The 22,204-nt window shown below is 39.7% G+C and overlaps 1 protein-coding gene across 4 annotated transcripts; it reads left to right on the forward strand.

Annotated features, from left to right (window-relative positions):
* The first annotated feature begins 400 nt into the window (after window positions 1-400).
* Window positions 401-20,598, forward strand: LOC131846255 (WD repeat domain phosphoinositide-interacting protein 2). Of its 4 annotated transcripts, none has more exons than XM_059195518.1 (8): window positions 401-959; window positions 3,480-3,641; window positions 14,784-14,874; window positions 15,333-15,527; window positions 16,675-17,117; window positions 18,097-18,293; window positions 19,320-19,382; window positions 20,457-20,598. In XM_059195518.1, exons 1-8 carry the CDS (start codon window positions 883-885, stop codon window positions 20,594-20,596), a joined length of 1,368 nt encoding a protein of 455 aa, XP_059051501.1. In that variant the 5' UTR covers window positions 401-882; the 3' UTR covers window positions 20,597-20,598. The 4 variants fall into 4 exon arrangements, with proteins under 4 accessions (XP_059051501.1, XP_059051497.1, XP_059051498.1 ...); XM_059195514.1 differs by having other exon boundaries at window positions 514-959; window positions 18,097-18,248; XM_059195515.1 differs by lacking the exon at window positions 19,320-19,382 and having other exon boundaries at window positions 516-959; window positions 18,097-18,248.
* The last annotated feature ends 1,606 nt before the right edge of the window (window positions 20,599-22,204 follow it).

A 22,204-nucleotide genomic window follows, 5' to 3' on the forward strand; every position in this document is an offset into this window, starting at 1 on the left:
TTGACATAGATGTCGTCGTCGATCTATACTTATCGATGTACGTGAGATATCACATGAGAAATGTAGAAAATGAGAAAACATCGGTCTATTAATGATCTTGTTTGTATGATCACACTAGTATCTGCAAATCTTACTTATGCAATTTTCCACTGTTTTGTTCTTGTTTATTTGTTGATCCACTACCATTTTTTTACATTGTTATTCGATTATTACTACCTTGTTTGTAATATGAAGTGTGTGATGCTACTCATTTCATGTCGATGTCTAAACATCGACATTTATACATTAAATATCGATGTTTTTTCCACGTCGATGAATATCGATCATCTCTATTTACTTTATTGTTTGTTACACATAAGGCTATTCTTTAAACAGTGTAGACGCATCCTTCCTTCCTTGGTTGATCGCACAGTTTATTTTCAACAGTATAACTTATTGTGTAACTTAAGTCCTAAATATATTTATAAATATTTTCTTAAAGACTTTGTTCGGTAGTAATAACTTAAAGATTAAAGTTATAATTTAAAAGTAATTAACTTTTCAACAATATTGTTTAATACGTATTAAGTCGTCTTTGTTATTAAACATTACACAGCGTGGTATTTTTATTGCGCGCTTGTGAATGGCTCTATGAAACATCGACTGCCACTCGAGTGCTAGTGTGTTGTACGGTTTGTGTTGTGCGGGAGGGGGCTTGTTTAGCTAGCAAGGTCGTTCTTTGTGTCAAAAAATTTAGTTCTTGTGACGAATTATTAGTACTATTGTAAAATAGCATTTAATTTTACATCGAATAAAACTTTTTAATATATTACAAAGATCGTGCGTGCATGTCGTGTGTAGGAATTAATTTTTGAAACAGATCTGTTTTGGTGGAACGTTCCAATGAGTTTGGGAGCAGGTCAAAACACAGAGGGAACAAATGCAGGAGGAATATTTGTACAATTCAACCAGGACTGCACGTAAGTACATATTCATTCGTTCAGATAATAGACAACAAAATTGTGGGCAAGGAACAACAATGGTACAAAGGCGGAGCCCTTCAAGGTCCATGGCTGAGGGTTACGAAAGACTACAATGTCACGATTTAGCGTCAATTTTGCCACTAGTGCGATGTGCAGATGACGCGGTGATGCAATATGTCATTGCCAGTTATTTCGTAATGAGCGACGTACACATCTCCGTTGTATTGTTGCTCTACTGGCGTAAACAAACATGGCGTCCACTAGTTACCAGCTGTTACGCTGGCCTCGACGCCCTCACCTTCGCTGCCCGTCGTCCAGGGCCACCATACAGCAGTAGATCTCAGCACAACCCTGGTGGACATTTCTTTTGTCTGAAATGAGGACAAGTCCCACTACTGTCTCTGTTTAGTTTGGTTGTTGTGTTACATCTATTGTTATCAGTTTTATAGATATAGTTTTTTTATTCTAATCACTCAGTGGTATTTACCCATTTTTTTTAATGTATTGTTATTATAGTTGATGGTCAGTCTGATCACTGTGGTGACCATATCGATCATGATAATTGTGACAATTACCACTTCATATTTAACCTCTGATAATATTGGACATGGGGGGGAAGAGGATTGTGAGTAATGGTGGTCTAGTGTCACCATTGCTAGCAATGTATTCTGTTAGGTCAATCTCCTCACAGTTCCCCTGGAAACCATTGTGGTTAATTCCTGGTTATTTAATCACGATGGGCAAACTGACTTAACCTCATGCTCATCTTATCATCCTCCACTGGTGCCCCGCCAGCGTAAACCGTTAGCGCAGGACACCATTCCATTATCAACCATAAAAAATAATATTGGACATAGTTTTTTCTTATGTAAGTGTAATATGAACTTCTAGTAAAGTAACACTTGAGTCCCTTAGTCAGCGGATACAACGAAATGGTTACATATATTGTAACTCCAGCATTGGACATAAAAAAAACATGTATGATGTGTTTGGTTGAAGGATGAAATAAAACAGTCAATTAATAGGGAGGCATGACCTCTTAGGGCCTGTTATTTGATTCATGGTAATTGCTGGTAATTTAAAAAAAAATGTTTACTAACTGTTAAGGTCATGTTGAATAGTTATTCCAGATATATTTCGTGGGCAATGCATGAGTGGTGCACTGGTTGTCTATGATATGATGTCAGTATTCATGTCCACAGCTACGGTTATCACTCTTTTTATTGGGTTGTTTAGGCTATTGTCAGGTGCATGGACCTGTAGCACTGCAACCTACATAGATCTATTGTGCTCGCCCTTTTCAAACTTCGCTACCTAGACCCGTCAGGGACAAGAATTGTAGGATATTGTTATGAGTGATGGTTTTTATCTCCTAAGGATAGAGTGTAAACTTTCCAAAGGAGATATTTTGTTTATGTGTGAGTGGGTTACAACCACATAGGATGTGTAGTGGCGTTTCCTCTTCAGTTTGGCAAAATATGCAGATTTGTTCTGCATTGTACCACTTACTATCATACAACTTGTTTAATTGCACTGGTCTTAAAAAATATGTGTATTAATATTTACAATTTTGGTTTGTTTAACAGTATCGCAATTAGCAACTCCCACATGGTATTTTTTTTATTAAACCACAAATTTCATAATGCAGATGAAATGCAGTGAGTTTGCAGGACAATGTTTTTGTGTAAATCTTATAATATACATGTTATATAATTAGCTAATTTCAACAAACGAAATACTTAAAGAAATACTGATTAGAGATAAGTTTGTGTCACTAATTATATTAAAATCTCATTATTGTATATTCAAATGTACTTAACATTTCAATTTCAAATATATTCTAATGATATATTAATGTAACCATTCATTTGTATACAGTTAAATGTTAATTAACTGAAATTATTAACGATAAATGAAATTAAGAAGGAAGACTCATAATAAAGTCCTCTACCAAAGCATCAAATAATAGTTAAATCCTTCCCTTTAATAATGTGGCCCATGACCAATGATGGACCATTTTTCTTTAAATGTATAGTATTATCTGCCGCTTCATTTGGCCTATCTTTTTTATCTTGTATATGTGTGTTTTTTTTTATATTCTTCTTACATACATATATTAACACTTACTTATTTTTATTGCTTATGGTTTTTAAGACTCCTGTTGCATACTCTAAAAATATTTGTCTATCACATTTATCTGTTATTACTTTTGGGAAATTTCATAATTTTATTTCTATATGTTGGACATTATTGACTTGCTACCATTTCATTTTTTTTTATGGATGGTAATGGAATGATGTACCCGCCAGCGCTGCCGAATTACGCGGGCGGGGCACCAGTTGATGATGATAAGATGAGCATGAGGTCAGGTCATCACATCCTGACAAATTCACCAAGAATTTATTACGATGGTGTCCAGGGGGAACCACGTGGAGGTCACCTGACATTGTACATTGCTAGTAATAAGATCAGCAGTCCACGTTATTAACAATCCCATTCCTCTCCTCCCCCCCCCAGGTCACTAGTAGCAGGCAGTAGCAGCGGCTATCACCTGTTCGCCTTGACTCCTGACGATGGAGTGGAGGAGATCTACGCGAGTCGGTCGGGGCAGGACACCTGCCTCGTGGACCGGCTCTTCAGCAGCTCGCTCGTCGCCATCGTCACCGTGTCAGCGCCCAGGTAACAACACTCAAAATGACCTGATGATTCATACACAATGAAGTGTTTGTTGATACTGACTGTGTAGGTCGCTGGGGTCGGTGCAGTCAACGATGGTGGTAATTAAAGGCGCAATATTAATGTACAATAGTATATATGTACATCTGTACATATAAATAAAATTGGAGTGTCTGTTTGGTGATATTGTTATAAATAATTTACATGTATTTTTAAATATTTATATTTTTATACTGTAAATATTGTCATTTTGTTGCTATGGTTTTGTTATTGATTATTCCTCTTGCCTTCTACTACCACACATACTTTGTTACGAAATATATTTTATAACTAGCTGTACACGCGACTTCGTCTGCGTGGAATTTAACTTTATTTTTCTAAAATTTAGTAAAAGTTACTCCTTATTACATCAGCTAACTGACAATAAAAGTCCCGTCACAATCGGTTTAGCCATTTCAGAGAATAGACGGAACAAACAGACAGACCAAAATTAAAAAAAAATGTAAGTTTGGTTTATGTACCGTATTTATATTCATATGCATGTAATAAAAAACGGTTATTTCAATATTACAAACAGACACCCCAATTTTATTTATATGTACAGAGTATAGATGTATAGATGAGTCGGTGTTGTTGCCCCCGTAGATTATTCAAACACAAACCGTTATCAATACAAATAAATAAAATTCAAGTGTCTTTTTGTAAATTCAAATGATCAGCTTTACACAAAATTTACAGAAACTATATAAGGTAAAACAGCACAACGTTTAAATTACTAAAATAATATTTCTAATTATTAATCTCTTGACGATTTATTAAAATGACTCAGTCTCCACTTTTAAGAACAGACAATACGAATGCAGACCTACTATTTTTTTTTGTTCTGTTTATCCTTTAAGGCAAAGGGAACTGCGCCTATACAGCCATGCAGATCTATTGTTATGAAAAAAAAACTGACATACTTATAAATTTCAATGGAGCTGTCTTTTGTGGATTGTATTTTACGAGAATAGGATTTGAGCAAGAGATGCATAATGTGCCGGTTCGGTTTCATCAAGGCTTCCCAGAACTTCGGGCTTGTCCGAACTTACCTTTTGAACGGGTTACCTGTTTACCGCCAAAACCAACAATAGGTGCTCTGCAGTATCAACTCTTGCGTTCCTTTATTGTTTCGTAAATAAACTAATACTTAATATTCACGACTTTATTAAACAAATCTGTATAAAATTTCGACAATTACGACGACGATAATCAGAACAATTTTTCGAAAAACGACAAAGACGTAACGACCTCGTTACCTTTTTTTTTTAATATTTTTTACGGCATTGGATATCGCGATAGTGTTGCAGTGCGTATTGTTGTGAATAGTGAAAACCTACAAAAAAGTATATTCAAGTAATAAATTAAAATATGTTATTATTTGGGGTCGGCGTACCATTTATAAGTACTTATTTGTGTATTATAACAAAGCACACGTGTATTTAATTTATTAATATGTATACGTAATTTTGTTATCATTATGAAGTTGTGCAATATAGTATAGCTATAGCATATGAATAATATAGTGAGAAACAACAATAACAATACTCCTGGACTATAATATATCACCTTTATTTATGTATTAAGGTTTTAATAAATAAATAATCACAACTCTATCTAGTCCCAAGGTAGGCTGAGCTTGTGTTATGAGTACTAGACAACTGATATAAATACATATTTTGTTTATTACATTCATAATATACATAGAAAACACCCAGACCGTTACAAACAACCATTCTCATGAATACAAGTGTTTGCACCGTGCGGGGAATCGAACCTGCGACCATTGAAACCTAATGTGCTAAATCGCTAGACTATACTATATATATTTTTGTAAATACATACATAATATGCATAGAAAACACCCAGACTGACACAAACAATCATATTTATTATTTGTGGGAGGCATCGAACCCGCGAACATTGGAAGTAAAACGGTGCTAAACCACTAAACCACCGAGGCCGTCCAATCATCATGAAAATCCGTTTGGCCGTAAAACAAACTGGCAAATTGATTAGCATACATTATCAGGGAGGATGTCGCCTCCGCTCGGTGTTTGTAAACAAGTGTCATAACGGTGGACGGTGACGTCACGCTTATCACAAACCTTATCAGCTGAATCGAGTCAGCATGTATGTCGCCCCTACGATCGTTCCCCCGTCCAATTCAAACGGGGATCGAAATTACGGCCTGAGCCGAGGTTCGAACCCCTACCGTATTTTTAAAATTTTTTTTATTGGTTGTTTACGCTATTAGGTGCTAAGATCTGTAACACTGCGACCTGTATAGATCTATTGTGCTCGCCGTTATTCAAAGTTCGCTACCTAGACCCATAAGGGACAAGAATTTTTTATTTTTTAATAATAATAATAAATTTATTTCATTAACATAGATGTTTTACAATTTTTTTTTTACATATCAACAATCACATATTCTTATTTATATATTTCCTTAAGCCGGGGCTGGGATCTCCTTGTAAGCATATTCATATTCTTAGGAGAGATGGGTTTTATCTCCTCAGGATATAGACTTTCCAAAGAAGATATTTCGTTTATGCATAAGAGGGCTACAGCCACATAGGATGTCCCCTACTGTAGCTCTCTGACTAAACTCGTATCCGTCAGGCGGGAGTTGGCCTTCAGCCGCTCCATAAGTTCTTCCTTTGGTTTGGAGTGCCATCTGCACTCGCCCCCTATCGCTTCGGACAAGTCGTATCCGTCAGGTTGGAATTGGCCTTCAATCGCTCCATAAGTGCTTCCTTTAGTTTGGATGTCATCTGCACTCGCCCCCTATCGTCCGGTGGAGCTGTAAAGGCCAGCTGCGGCCAACAGCATTAGAGTAGTCCAAAAAAAACGTGTCGATGTCGATGCCGGTAATGATTTGTTACAATAACATCTGACTACACATAAGGTAGTCTACGTCACGGTGACGTCACTATACAGATAATAAAGGAATAAACTCGTTGATATAATATGCGCATTTGTTTGTAGACACATGTAGCGTCGTAGTCTTTGTTGCAAATTAATTACACATTGTTTTGTTATAATTCTGCGAAATATAACAACGCAAAATTGTTATCCGCGCTGTAGTGTAGTTACGTATCACTAAAGTACGATTATTAATTCCAGTCAGTAAAATGACAAGTGCAACTGTCACTGACACAAAAAAGGGTGACCCGCTACAATAGAGATGCCCGGCAATCAATAGACTTAGACATTTAGTCATGCTTTATTTTATTAGGTATCAAAGCCTTTTTTTTATTTTAAATATTTAATACATATCGTATTAAATAATACGATTTTAGAAAAATGGACCTTACCAGCATATTAAAATTTCTCACTATAAGATTATTACAAAAGCTGGGAAAAAAATTAAAAAGAGATTCATTGAAATTAATACTAGAATTTTTATTTACATAAAGGCAAATTGATATTGAATAAAAAGAATGTAATCTCGACTAACTTTGAATTGTAAAAACTCGATTCTATCACAGCACTATTTATATGGGACTAAAAACCTGCAACACTGGAAATGTCATTTTACTGACTGGAATTAATAATCTTACTTTACGTAGTATTTTTTTTATAATCTAAATTTATTATGGGGTTTTTGTTTTTAAATATGGTCGAGCGCAGTGATGGCTGGCTCATCCGTCATACTCGTGAACGGGTGCTGCTTGTAGGGACTGGTCTGCTCTAATCGCTATGACTGATTTCCTCTTATTAATTGTTTAACCAGTTAGCTGTATATATATATGTATAACCAATATTTTTTCTATTTGATTATTTAATTGAATTAGTGCTATTTGGTAGTTTGTATTCACATACTTAAATTTAAAAATGTAAAGTAACAATAAAATTATTTAAAAGAGCAACACACAAGTATCTTGCTTGTTCTTCTTGTGATGAGTCAGTATTCCGAATGAGCGGTACATTAAAAAAAAATATATGACTATTCAAAAGTGATTCAATGTAAGTTTATTTGAATAAATGATTTTCTATTCTATTCTATTCTATTCTATACATAATATAGCAGCGAACGGCCCGGCAACAACGTCTCCTATGACCCATTATTGTATTCTGTTCGACTATACACAGCTATAATATGTACGGCAGTCTGACCGTGTATAATTGATTAAGTTTGTATGTATCGCACGATTTACGGTGCCGAAACGTGGACACTGACGATACGACTGACCCACCAACTCAAAGTCGCCCAACGAGCTATGGAAAGAGCTATGCTTGGAGTTTTTTTGAGGGATCAAATCCGAAACGAAGTAATTCGCCAGAGAACTAAGTCACCGACAGCTCTTCGTATTTGCAAGTTGAAGTGGCAGGGGCTGGTCATATAGATACATAGATAGATAATTGATTTATTGCCAACATAACAGAAATAATACAATTTACAATAAGACACAAAATAAGAAATAAATAATAACATACAAGTTGGCAATAGGAGCTGCCTCAGCTGTTGCTGATATAAGCACAACCTTAGTGAGGTGCACCTATACAGCGCTGGTTTTCAGGCAGCCCCCATTAATCATAAAAAAAAACTAAGATGCAGATCTGTCGCAGAACCGATGCTCGCTGGAGTAGATGTGTTCTAGAGTGACCTCGAATTGGCAAACGTAGTGTAAGACATCCCGCTAGGTGGAGCGACGACATACGTAGGAGTTTTTTTTATGAATGATAATAGAACGGTGCACCCGCCTGCGCTAACGGTTTACGCTGGCGGGGCACCAGTGGAGGATGATAAGATGAGCATGAGGTCAGGTCAGTTAGCCCATCGTGACAAATTCACTAGGAATTTATTGCGATGGTTTCCAGGGGGAACCGCGTGGAGGTCAACCTGACATGGTACATTGCTAGCAATGGGTCATGAGTCCACATTACTAACAATTCCCTTCCCCCCCAAACGTAGGGTTGCGGGTAGTAACTGGAAGAGAAGAGCTGAAGATCGTGCCCAGTGGCGTGTCTTGAGAGAGGCGTATGTCCAGCAGTGGACTGCAGTGGGCTGATGATGATGATGATGATGATGATAATGTATTGCACATGATATTTGTTGTCGAATATGACGCGCGACGGCAGCTGAAACGACTGTCACCACTACGTGCTCTATATAGCATTGAACTATCGCATTACGAAACTAAATTGATTTATAAATGTTTCGAAAATAAACGTATACAAAAGCCGCTTATTGTATCGTGGTTTAATAGCCAGATTCATCTGGTGGTCACTCTATTCTCCCAAATTAGAATATAATAATGAATCTGTATTTTTATAAACTGGTACAAATTTATTTCAAAGAATAAAGCTGAGTTTCTTGTCAATTCTCAGCTCGAAAGAACTCCTGACTGACGGTAGATTTGACATATCATAAGTGTCAGAGCTACAGGAATAAATACATTTTTATTTGAGATTTATAGAGCCCAAATATGTTGATTTTTAGCTAAAAAACACTTAGACCTCAAATAGCCAATGCGGAAACTTGACTACCGTTACCTTCTGTTAGTGATCGATCAAATACCAACCGTTATTGAGTCTACACCCGTATTACGACAGGTGTTTCGCCTCTGAACGAGGCATCATCAGGTGTTGAATAGAGTTCGGATATAGCTTGGAAGCCTAGTGTAGTTGTGACAGACTAAATTCCGCTCCGCTATTAAAAATATTTATTTTGCGCCAACGCCCAAGATGCGCGAGAGCAGCTAGAAGCGCAGTGCCGTGCATCTGCCGTCGCAACTGAGTCGGTGTCCCTACACCGACTCAGTTGCGACGGCAGATTTGTCCCCGCGCATCTTGGGCGTTGGCGCAAAATAAATATTTTTTATATGTAGTCAACAGATCAGTTCGGTGACCAAACAGCACTGAATATTTGTAGTCTCACACATTGTAATGAACTCAAATAAATATTAAAATGCTTAAAAAAGATCACGTGATTAATGGACGGCCCCCATTCACTGAACTTTCACGAATATTTCAAGACCAAAGTTACCCAAATCGGTTCAGCCGTTCTCGAGCTTTAGCGAGACTAACGAACAGCAATTCATTTTTATATGTATACTAGCTGTCCCGGCAAACGTTGTTTTGCCATAAAAATTAATAACGCTATAAAAAATAGGGGTTGATGATAGAAGGGTGAAAATTTAGGATTGTATGTATTTTTGTATGTTGTATCATAAAGAAACTAAAAATTTTGTCTAAAATATAAAAAAAAAATTTTGGGGTGGATTGCCCCTAACATTTAAGGGGATGAAAAATAGATGTTGGCCGATTCTCAGACCTACTCAATACTCTCACAAAATTTCATGAGAATCGGTCAAGCCGTTTCGGAGGAGTATGGGAACGAAAACTGTGACACGAGAATTTTATATATAAGATACAGATATAAAGCTGTATGTCCTTTTCCATCCCAAATACTAAAACGTAACTTGTAGGCGTCACCCGCTTGCTTCAATGCTAAAATCAGTTTAAAGGAAATATATTTGATTAGTCTTGACGACAACTAACAGAACAGAGTGATTATACAACAATTTGGCTTCACTGTAGTCGAGTAAAGTGTGAAACAAAGTTTAACACGAACGAACTACAGGGCAGACATTGAAATGAATCTTACAAATGAAATAATGTTATCTTGCCAAGTATTCTGGAACGGTGGTTTAAACTAAATGCCAGTTACCTTCGAGCTACGGACAGAAACAAAAATTTACAAAATGCAGAGAACTAATAAATGTGCTCTAATTAAGTCAAAAGTCTAAAATATACGATATCAGATATTTTCTTAACATCATTATTACTTACTAGCTGTTCCCGCGACTTTGTCCGCGTGGAATTTATCATTATTTTTCTAAAATAAAAGTAGCCTAAGTTACTCCTTATTACATTAGTTACCCGCCAAAAAAATGCCATCCAAATCGGTCCAACCATTTCAGAGATTAGCTGGAACAAACAGACAGACAGACAGACAAAAATTGTAAAAAAAAAAATATTTTCGTGTATGTACCGTATTTATGTTCATATGCATCTAGTAAAAAACGATTATTTCAATATTACAATCTCTAATTTTATTTATATGTATAGATGTATAGATTATCATCATTGCATAGTATAAAATAAAGTCGCTGTCGCTGTCTGTCCCTATGTATGCTTATATCTTTAAAACTACGGAAATTTAAGCGGTTTTTTCAATATGTAGAGAGATACAAGAGGAAGGTTTATATGTATAATACATGTACACCCGTGCGAAGCCGGGCGAGTAGCTAGTTATGTAATTTTAATAAAATATTCGATTACGTGCTCGTAGAGAATTCTAAATAAGCGGAAATATAAAAAAATATTTCACTTCCACTTTGCTTGTTGTTACAAAATTGTGAATAACAATTACAATATTGTCTTATTTGTTCAGTTAGTTTTTAATTTAATTATTAGGAAAACTGTGCTATTTATTAATCAGTGTTTACAGAACAAGTTGGTAAATTTATATTTGAACAATATTTGTTTGAAACAGTAATAGCCACTTTTCCTGCCCATCTTGACTGAATCTGCATTTAGAACAGGCCCCAGTAACCAAAAAATATCATTTCAGAACGCTTATATGAATAAAGATTATTTGTATTTCTAACATCCTCGACTTCGCAACTAACCTTGTATTATTATGGAACCGTGGGTCGGTACGTGTGTGAAATGCATAAATGTATGGGTAATGTATTCATTGATTGGAAAACTATGTAGTATAAAATTCAAAATATCTCTATTCATGTAGGTCTATTACAGACTCTTATGATATATCAAATCTACCGTCAGTTCGGAATGATTTCGAGATGAGAAGAACCGACAAGAAACTCAGCTCGTATTCTTTTCAAATAAATCTTGTACATGTTTACAATAATACAGATTCATTTAAATTCAAATTTGGGAGAATAGTGACCACCAGCGTATGCTATTGCTACAGCAATAAAGAGAATATAGTTTATTTACAGTCGGTTATGTAATAGGGAATGCATCAACAATACAAGCGTTAGATAATAAGGTTAAGCATGTGTGCCAAGTGACGTGCGGTGGGTGACGCGGCGCGGGCACACAACACCACGGCCAAGTTCACGACGGCCACGACCAAAATACCACACACACCCACATGCCACACGCCAGCGCTGTCACCATCAGCCTGCCGTCCCCTCACAAATTCACGATCCCGGGGCGGATCGCTGATTTGTGGGGTCCTGGGCTAAATCTACTTAGGGGCCTACCAAATTAAACTCGACTTAAAAATACACCGACCAGAAATTCTCCGTTCCTTTCGTGCCAGGTTTTTTAATATTCTAAATATCGTTTCAGTGGGGACTAGGGGCCCTTTGTATCCTCGGGGCCATGGACTGCAGCCCAAAAAGCCCTTAGGTAGATCCGCCCCCGGTAGTGGTCTCTCGACACTTCCTGTAACACTCGTGCACAGAAAGGTGCTTTGCGTTTACCTTTGCGGGCTCTCTACCAATCAGGTTGCAATTACTGCATACTGCAGCATCATCACGCAAGGTCTATGCGTATCCTCACTTCTGACCTGTTCGGATTATTATCAGCTAATGAATTTCACCATCGCATTACCCGCAACTAAAATACCATCCTGGTCATTTAGATAACTGGCGGTTCTCGGCCATGCGTATATCAAGATTTTTTTTGCCAGATTGAGGAATCACTTTCCAGCAATGGTATCTCCGAACCAATACGATACCTTCAAGAAAAGAGATTATTGCTTCTTAAAATGCCAGCAACGTACTTGCAATTCCCCTGGTGTTGCGTGTGCTCATGGGCGGCGGTAATCACTTACCATCAATTGATCCGCATATCATCTGTCCCCTATGCTATAAGAATAAATGTTATGAATGCAACCTTTGATATGTCCACATTTCGCTGTAAATACATGATCTTTAATAACTACACCTTCACAACGCTCTCAGAGTGTCAGAAGATCTTAATATCAAATGAGCAAATCATATAGAGCAAATAATATCAAATGAGCAATTAATATGAAATGACCCGGTTATGCGGTAACAATTTGTAATTAATAAATACCCCGAATTACCTCTCTCGGTCACTGACGTTGACAAGTATCGTTCAGAAAAAGTCAATGCCATAGACTCAAACAAAATAATTCATCATCATCATCATCATCGCAGCCCGGAAGACGTCCACTGCTGGACATAGGCCTCCCCCAAAGATCTCCACGAAATAATTATTTGTTTGTTATTTATTTAATTTATTTACTAGTTTTTGCCCGCGGCTTCGCTCGCGTAGTAGTAAGTATTATTATTAATTAGATGTAGGTTTTGCGGCTTTACTTTTGTTTAGCTGTTTACACACAAATTAGGGCCTACAAAATCTAAGAAGATTTATACAAACTTTCATTCCCTATTTTATCCCCTTAGGGGTGGAATTTATCAAAATCCTTCTTAGCGGATGCCTACGTCATAACATCTACCTGCATGCCAAATTTCAGGCCGATCCGTCCAGTGGTTTGGGCTGTGCGTTGATAGATCACTATGTCAGTCAGTCACCTTTGAGTAATATATATTTAGAGGTATCTAAATATATAGACTGACATACATGTTTTTTTTTTTACTATACTATTAACATAGACTCAAACATAAAATAATAATAATATGTTACTAGCAACACTATCTATAAATTACTAAAACCCTGATTGCATGTTAATGTATTTTGAGACCTTCCGTAAATGATAGACATTAACCCTGACCACAGATCGTAAACGTGCACCCGCCGACACTGGCACTACCATGGAGGCTCTTTTAGCATACATCTATGTTACAGTTTAGTACAAAGTAACGTGCTGTGGCGATGTTTTTAACAGAAAATTATATTGTTCATAGCATTCACATAATGTTAGTTGCAGACTACGTTATTCTACATCAGCGGTTCCCAAACTTATACTGTCTTATTCCAAAAAGATAAACCTGGTAAAGCACTAGCAATAAACCATTGACCAAAGTATTCCATATTACAAAAAGAAGTTTATCTCTAAACCGTAATTCGTCTCTGGTCTAAAGTTAGACCTGCTATTTAACAGTGATCTAAATGCAAAAAGTCAAACTCCATTTTAAAAATTGTATTGTAAGTTGTTTTTTGAAAAAATATCTTAACTAAATTAAAAATATTTAAAGCTAATTTTACGATAATAAAAATATATAAAAGACGTTATTTGTTATTTTTTCACTCCTTTGTCTTTGAAATATAGTTACCATTCGAATCGATCCAATAAAAATATCTCGACGTTCTTTTTCTCCGTGTACTTGTAATTTAATACTGATTTTCTGCCTAATGTACATTAATAAATATTATATATTAATGAAATAGTTATAATGAAGACATAGATAAATAGATATAAAATTATTTTTAGTTTATACATTTTTCTTTGAAGTAATATTATTTTTTATCATTTCTGTTTTCTGGTAAAACGAAACGCAATTGTAGACTGACAGAAATTAAATAAGTTAGTTATGACAGAATCATCTCTATAAGACAGGTCTATCTCCATCCATAGTTAAAAAACTATGGAAAACAATTTGATTGGTGTGACTTGCATTTTAGTGAATATCATCACATTTCATGGTCCAAACACAAATAATTATAACACTCGCAGTAACAGAGAACGTAATACCAAAGTTACAAAAAATACGCACCGTCCAAGTAAAACGACTCATTAACGTCTTATGTTTGATTCATAGACTCGTTTACAAGTGTAATTTTTATTATAAAGTAGCAGTAGCCGCGACTTCGCGTGGAATTTAACAAAAAACTTAATTAGAGAATTTTTTTAAAAGTAGCCTAAGTTACTCCTTATTACATCAGCTATCTGCCAATAAAATCTGGTCAAAATCGGTCCATTAATTTCAGAGATTAGCCGGAACAAACAGGCAGACCGACAAAAATAAAAAAAAATGTTATTTTGTTGTATGTACCGTATTTATATTCATATGCATATAGTAAAAAATGGTTATTTCAATATTACAAACGGACACTCCAATTTTATTTATATGTATAGATGTATAGATTACTATAGGACTGTAGTTGAGCGGCATGTCGTTTAATTTGCAGGAAGCTGATCGTGTGTCACTACAAGAAGGGGACAGAGATATGCAACTACAGCTATAGCAACACCATCCTCGCGGTGAAGCTCAACCGATCCGTGAGTCAATTGTAGTTCTCACTTATTTATTTAATTATATAATCCGGCTCGAAGGACCATAACGAGTATGAGTCTGCTGTGACCCACACAATCTGGATGCTATGATGTGTAAATGATAAGTCCGGGCCGCTTTCCAACTTGATATATTGAGTACACGATGACTGTGTGGACTGATGCTTGCTTGTGAGTATTTGGTGTACTGAAGGGAAAATGGTATGTGTGGGCGTTGTATGGACGCGGAGCGGTGTAAAATGCTGACGGCTGTACGGTGATCATTAAGATTTAAGATAAGATTAACCAGTAAGTAAATAAATGAGCATAATAATAAGTAGCAAGTGTCCCGTGGATATCTGTACTGGGTTTTGCTATAATAGAGTCTAATTTAACTAGGTACATTAGACTCGATTATAGCAGTAGCTAGCATCGAAAGACAACGGAAATAAATATATAATTTGCAGAGACTGATAGTGTGCCTGGAGGAGTCGCTGCACATCCACAACATCCGCGACATGAAGATCCTGCACACGATCCGGGACACGCCGCCCAACCCGCGCGGGCTGTGCGCCCTGTCGCCCTGCGTGGACCACTGCTACGTCGCCTACCCGGGCTCCAGCGCCGTCGGGGAGGTGCAGATCTTCGACGCCGTGCATCTGGTCAGTACTCTAGCTTTGTACCATGTCATTGCATAGTAGACCCACTTACGTCATTTTCAAGGAACGCAGTGAAACTAGCGACTTGGTCGACGTCGCCCGTTTCAAAACTAGTGATTTTTGTTATTTGCTATATTTACATAAATACCACCAACTATATATGCAAGGGGGATACGAAATGAAAACAAATTAAACCATCAATTGTTTGTAGCTACACAGATAAATTAATAAATGAATTTCCTCTCATAGTTATTTAAGTTTAGAACTAAGTGCATTAAGTGTATTTATGTATGACAGATTATTGTATATTATGAAATTATAATTTTCATAAAATTATTAATGCAGACGTATTTAAAAGTTAATTCGATTGTATACACAATGAGGATCGATATTTACAGTTTATTTACACTTTTCCAAAGTTTTTGTATTTTTATTTGCAGTGTAGAATCTTTTTCGTTTGTTTAATACAATGCGTTATTACTAATAACGTATTTAAAAAAATCACTGCTTGTATCTGTAACTCGAAACTAGTGATTTGGGTACATGCCGCGTAGCTGGTTATTGTCCGTGAAATAACGTCCATGTCTACCGCAGAGACGAGCGGTAGTGAGGGTTAGAGATTGTGCTAACTCGTGATAAACATGACTCGAGTTAATTCGAGTTACAATTTGGGTAACTCGAGTTACCTGGAATAAAAAGTTTTTTTTTTCTTTTTTCGAATGATTCTAATGTTATTGGGCGCAGCTAGCTTCGAAAGCTTCACTAAACTTTAGGGCGCGAGTAGAAATGGCACTTTAAAGCCGCGGATGGACTTATGGAACGCATAATCATTTTATTAATAACATTATCGGATGAATATGCGAAAAAAATGATAATAATCTCAAATCAATACTGAAATATTTGTGATGAGTGAAAATTGTATGATACGAAATGATCGGAAAGTTTCACGTCATTGTCGGTTCGATGACAGAATCATGCTCTCGCTCTTTCAATCGATTCATTCATTTACCGGTCGAACTCTTCCAACTCGAGTCGGCAGAATTCAACTCGAGTTAACTCGAGTTGAATGAAAGAGCGAGAGCATGATTGGATCATGCTCTCCGACACATGTGTAAGGATGCGCGTGCGCGTGTGGGTGTGGGTGGTACAGAACGCGAAGTGCGTGATGAGCGCGCACGAGAGCCCGCTGGCGGCGCTGGCGTGGTCGATGTGTGGTCGGCGGCTGGCCACCGCCTCCGAGCGCGGGACGGTCATCCGGGTGTTCGCCGTGCCCGAGCGCACGCGCCTCTACGAGTTCCGGCGCGGCGTCAAGCGCTGCGTCTCCATCGCCTGCCTGGCCTTCAGCGCGTGCGGCGCCTACCTGGCCGCCACCTCCAACACGGAGACCGTGCACGTGTTCCGGCTGCAGGAGGACGAGGCGCCGCCGGAGCCCGAGCCGGCGGAGGCGGGCTGGGTGGGCTGGCTGCAGCAGGCCGTGGCGGCGGGGGCGGGGTACCTGCCCGCGCCCGTGGCCGACGTGCTGGCGCAGGGCCGGGCCTTCGCCGCCGCCCGCCTCCCGGTCGCCGGACACCGCGCCGTCGCAGCCGTCACCAAGTGAGTCCGCTCGCCTCTCGCCGGGAACTTACCGCTATCTCTAATCTTAATCTTGGTCAAATAGGAGTTATTTCAAATGAATAAGATTTTACTAAAACTTACTTCTTTATTGTTGTTTCAATTTCGACGAAGTGCTCACAACTTTGTATATAATAATAATAATAATCATCATCTCAGGACAATTCACAAAGCACCATCTAGTCCCAAGTTAAACTAGCTAAAGCTTGTGTTATGGGTACTATATAACTGATACAAATACATAAATATATATATTTTTAAATACATACATATTATACATAGAAAACACCCAAACCGATACAGACAATCATACTCATGAATACAAATGTTTGTGCCGTGCGAGGAATCGAACCCGCGACTATCGGACGTAAAATAATGTGCTAAACCGCTAAACCACCAAGGTTATTAAAGTTGTAGAAGTATATTCAATCGAAGAATGCCTCTTATAAATCCACGAACTTTGGGACCGATATAAACTACGTAATGATAGGGTTGCCAACTCTCGAAAGGACCAACCCGGGAGAAATTTAAAGGGAAGGGTTGGCAGAGAAAGAAAATCATTAATTACTTTTTAAATTTATATTTAAATCATAAAAGTTTTTACATGGACAATCGAAGTTTGTTAGTACTTGTAACTTTGCTTTTACTAAAGAAACACTCGTTCGGTTTCTATCCTCGCTCCATTATACTGAATACACGCTCGCATGACGCATTAGTGGAGTGGCGCGCAGTGTTGTAGCCACGGAGCGAGTGAATAGCAACGAGCGATCGACGAATGCATTATTTTTTAGAAAAACCGGAGAAATCGTTCTCCGGATTACCGGAGTCTCCCGGGTCGGGTACCCTACGTACTGGGTACGCATCTCGGCTAAAAGGAAATATCCAGGGCCGTAAAATTCTTATTAAAAAAAATGGGTACGCATTTGGGACGTATTAAGAAGTGAGGGTGCGGTGTCGGCAGCGTGGCGCGCGCGCCCCGGCTGCTGGTGGCGACGTCTGCGGGCGAGCTGCTGGTGTTCGCGCTGGACGCGGCCGACGGCGGCGAGTGCACGCTGCTGCGACACCACCACCTGCTGCCGCCCGCGGACCACCGCCAGCAGCAGCAGCCGCAGGGTGAGTCACCCCACACCTCGCACATCTCACACATCTCGCACGCCCGTGACCGCGTCTTCTATTTCTAGATAATGATTCCTCTCATCTGAGATTACGACTAAACTCGTGTTCATAAAGCTTTCACATCTACAATGTCACTAATGAGAAGCTGTTATAATTTTCTTAAAATAATTATTCTCATCAAATACGTATACGTGAAGTGACAGCTAACATACTCGATAGCTAAGATAATTCATGCTTAACTATAGAAACTATTTGAACATTTCCATATATTCAAATGTAATATTGAACTTCCAATGTTATATTTGAGATTATACGATCCTCACAAACTATTTGTGTTAATCATAAAGTGCACAGTCGCGGATTCTTTGTTACATTCATATATGCTATAGACTCGATCCGTCGAGGGTCCACTCGATCCTCGACCCTTCTGCATGATCACTGTTCGTCTCGAGCGGCCGACCACCGAGCGGTCTCGTAACTCTTCGCACATTCATATCGTATTCTGTTACGACACGTCTCACTCTGCCGCTCGAGACAAATCTTTTATATAAGTACTTATAATAATTATTAATTGAAAATTCGCCAAAGACTAACTCGGCGCTCGCGTCCGCCCGAACGCCATCGTCCGGAGCGGACGCGGCGCGCGCCGGACATTCTGCCTCGCTCACTCCGCCGTCCCTCTTTTCCCTCCCTCCTCCCGCTCACCTCGTCACCGCCGACACTCACGGCTCCCACTAAAACCTCCCACGAACATAACCTCCACGAGAACGTCGCCCCCGCTTGTACTAGTCGTATCACAGCGGTCGTACTCGACCGATCTCCATCGCACCGCAGACGTACATCCGATCGAGAATGACGCCCACGACTATACCCGTCATGTGATCCGTATTTTATGTAATCATATACTGTATCGTACTGATATGTATTTATTTATGAGTATTACACTACGACGCCGACGCGACGAATCCCCGACGGGGAGGAGTCGAGCGGAGTCGACTGCGGAACGCGGTTCGAGTCCCGTTCGGCGGCGTGTGTCCGTCTGACGCTAACGTGTTGTTCCCGGAGCAGCCGCGGCGGCCAACAACAGTTACGCGGGCGCGCTGCGCGGCCGGGACCCCTCGCAGATGACAGGTACTCCTCCGCCCGACCGCCCCCACCGCCCCGACCGCCCCGACCGCCCCCAGGGGATCCCCTCACCTGTAGCCCGCACGCCGGCCGGAGATCCGTTCGAGCAGCGTCGTAGTCGGCTTTGAGCCTCGCTTCGCTCTCCTCCGCCTCTGCGACCGCCTCTCGGTCGCGAGAAAACGTCGCTACGATGACGAACGACCGCCCGAGGTACACGTAAGTAGCGACGGTGAGTGTCCGTGTCTCTGTGGACGTAGCGTCGGATCGCCGGGCTCGCGTGCGTTTCGGTCGTCGAGGTTTCGGTGGACGAAACGGACCCGACCGTGAATGCCCATTTTTTATTGCTTTGCAACGAGATGACTAACCCGTCTGGCGATAACCCGGCTTTTTTATATTTCCTACCCCCTCCCCGTATACTCGTAGACCGTCAGTGACATCTCTCGGGCCGCGAGTTCGCTCGGCGGCGGTGCGGAGGGTGTCAGTGGCGGTCGGTACAGTGTGCTCTTGTGGCAGGCGCGGACCTGCGGCCGACGACGGGGGACGCGCGCCCAGACGGTGAGTAGCGTCCTCGTCCGCCCCCCCTCCCCCTCCGTCTCCTCCGCCCCCGCCCGCTACACTAGCACGCCTCCCCCCCGCACTCGCACTTCCCCTCCCCTCCGAGCCGTTCCCCGCACTCGCTTTTAGTTGACCACGAGCTCGACGCTCCTCGTTAACTTTCTGCGACGCGGGGGCGGCGAAACGTAATTTTTTTTTTCTAATAATGGGTGAATTAAATGTACATATGACAAATTTATATGTACATTTATGTATTTTGGATTTTAATAATCAATTCTAACGCTACTTTATTATCGTGTAATTAAGCGATAGGCCGCGGCTTCCTTTCTAACGTATGTGCGGTTGGACACGACCGCCGGTCTGCGGTACCGCCCTGGCTTCCGTCACTGACGGCGATCGCTCAATTTTAGCGCAGACGTAATCGTTAGCCGTACGGTCGGGCGGGCCGGGGCCCCGGTCCCCGCACCGGGGCCCCGGTCCCCGGTCCCCGGTCCCCGGCGGCGGCTGCAGGTGTGGGTGTTGCAGAGTCGGAGCGCGCGTGCGAGCTGGGCGCGGCCGCGGAGGGCTCCCCGCCGCGCGGCTCGTTCGACGTGCGCGACCCGCGCCACTTCCCGCCCATGCGGCCAGCCGGCTCCGCGCCCGCCGACGCCGCGCCCGCACACTAGCGCCGCACGCCCCACCGCCGCACCGCCGCACCGACGCCGCCGCCGGTAGTTCTGATCCGTTACTTTTTACCGATCGCTCCGTCGGACGCCATCAGGAAATTTCAGTCGACGAATCTGACGCCAACCGAACGCGTCCTGACCGTACCGGTTGTACTGCTGCCTTAAAATTACAGGCGAAGCACGCATATAAAAATTTTAAATCATATATTTTGACTAAATTAATCTTCTACATTCTGTAAGATATCCAGAATATACAAATAAATAGTGATAATATGCGACCACACTGTGGCAAGTTATAGAAAAAAGTAATACAATAATGGATATATAAGCGTTACAATGACAAAATTGTACTCGAAAATATAAAATTATATTTAAAAGAAATTAGAAATGAATCAAAAGTAATATCAGAACTACCGGCGCGACAGATAAGAATATTTCGTCCTGTCATTACACGTTATAAAAACGTATAGTAGGTACGTTTCAATACATGAACGTGTTATGACTAACACTGATAATATCTTCATGACCAACTACAACATACTGTCGTGTCCTGACGTGGGTATTTCCCTATAAGAGTATATTAGAGTACTTGTAACTAGAGATGAAACGGATATTCGGTAACTATCCGGCTAAATACCAGATAAGAAAGGAGTATTCGGCCGGATATCGGATTTCAAATAAATACGACATAAACATTGAAGTTACTCGATTTAACAACGAAAATAAAAAAAATTTAATAATAGAACAAAAAAGTTAAACATTAGCAAGAATTACCAAATAGCAAACTTTTGTAAGCGGTTTTTTTATAAAAAAGAATTCCACAAAGGTTTTTATCAATTTTTTTTAATGAAGACATATTTCTTTACATAATAGAAAATAAAACACAAATAAAATTACTCAAACAACAAGAACACGTTTTTTCATAGCCTCTTATGATCGTATTTGCAATCAATTCAAGCAGAAAGCATTAATGTCACTCAAACGAAAAGGCCCGAAAACCACTGAGTCGCCACTCGGCTATGTTCGGTCGGATATTCGGCTATCCGGCATGGAGGTTGTAACAAGTATCCGTTTCATCTCTACTTGTAACGACAGAGTACAGGTGGTAACAGCAGGCTAAGTAGACTCAATGCATGGTTTGTTTTCAAATTTTCCTTCTCTTACACTGATGTTGTTTTGTGTTAGTCTAAAGTAGAGTTGCCAATCGTCCTGTTTCCCCAGGACTTGTCGTAATTTTTGAAATGTCCTGGGAAGTCTTGAATGCGCGCCTCTTAATTACCGATTTTTCAACAGTATAATTTTATCGAATACTTTTTATTAGACACCTGATAATATTACTTACTTGAATTTTACTACATATTAATATAACTATTGCAACACTATTACTGCGTTCTGTTTTTAAACTGGATAGTTCTGCTTTTTTTTAATTTGGACTTGGCAACCCTAATCTATAGTAAACTTTTAGGACATCCTATAAATATCTATTGTCACTTAGTGGCCACACGGCAACGTTCAACTAAACAAAACTAAACATGTCCAATGTACGTGTTATGACACGACGAAATATTAATATCTAAATACAATATTGTTATATAATTAATGCGCATA

Source organism: Achroia grisella, unplaced genomic scaffold, assembly GCF_030625045.1.
Source record: "Achroia grisella isolate CSIRO2021 unplaced genomic scaffold, CSIRO_AGI_Agris_v1 utg509, whole genome shotgun sequence".
Taxonomy (NCBI): domain Eukaryota; kingdom Metazoa; phylum Arthropoda; class Insecta; order Lepidoptera; family Pyralidae; genus Achroia; species Achroia grisella.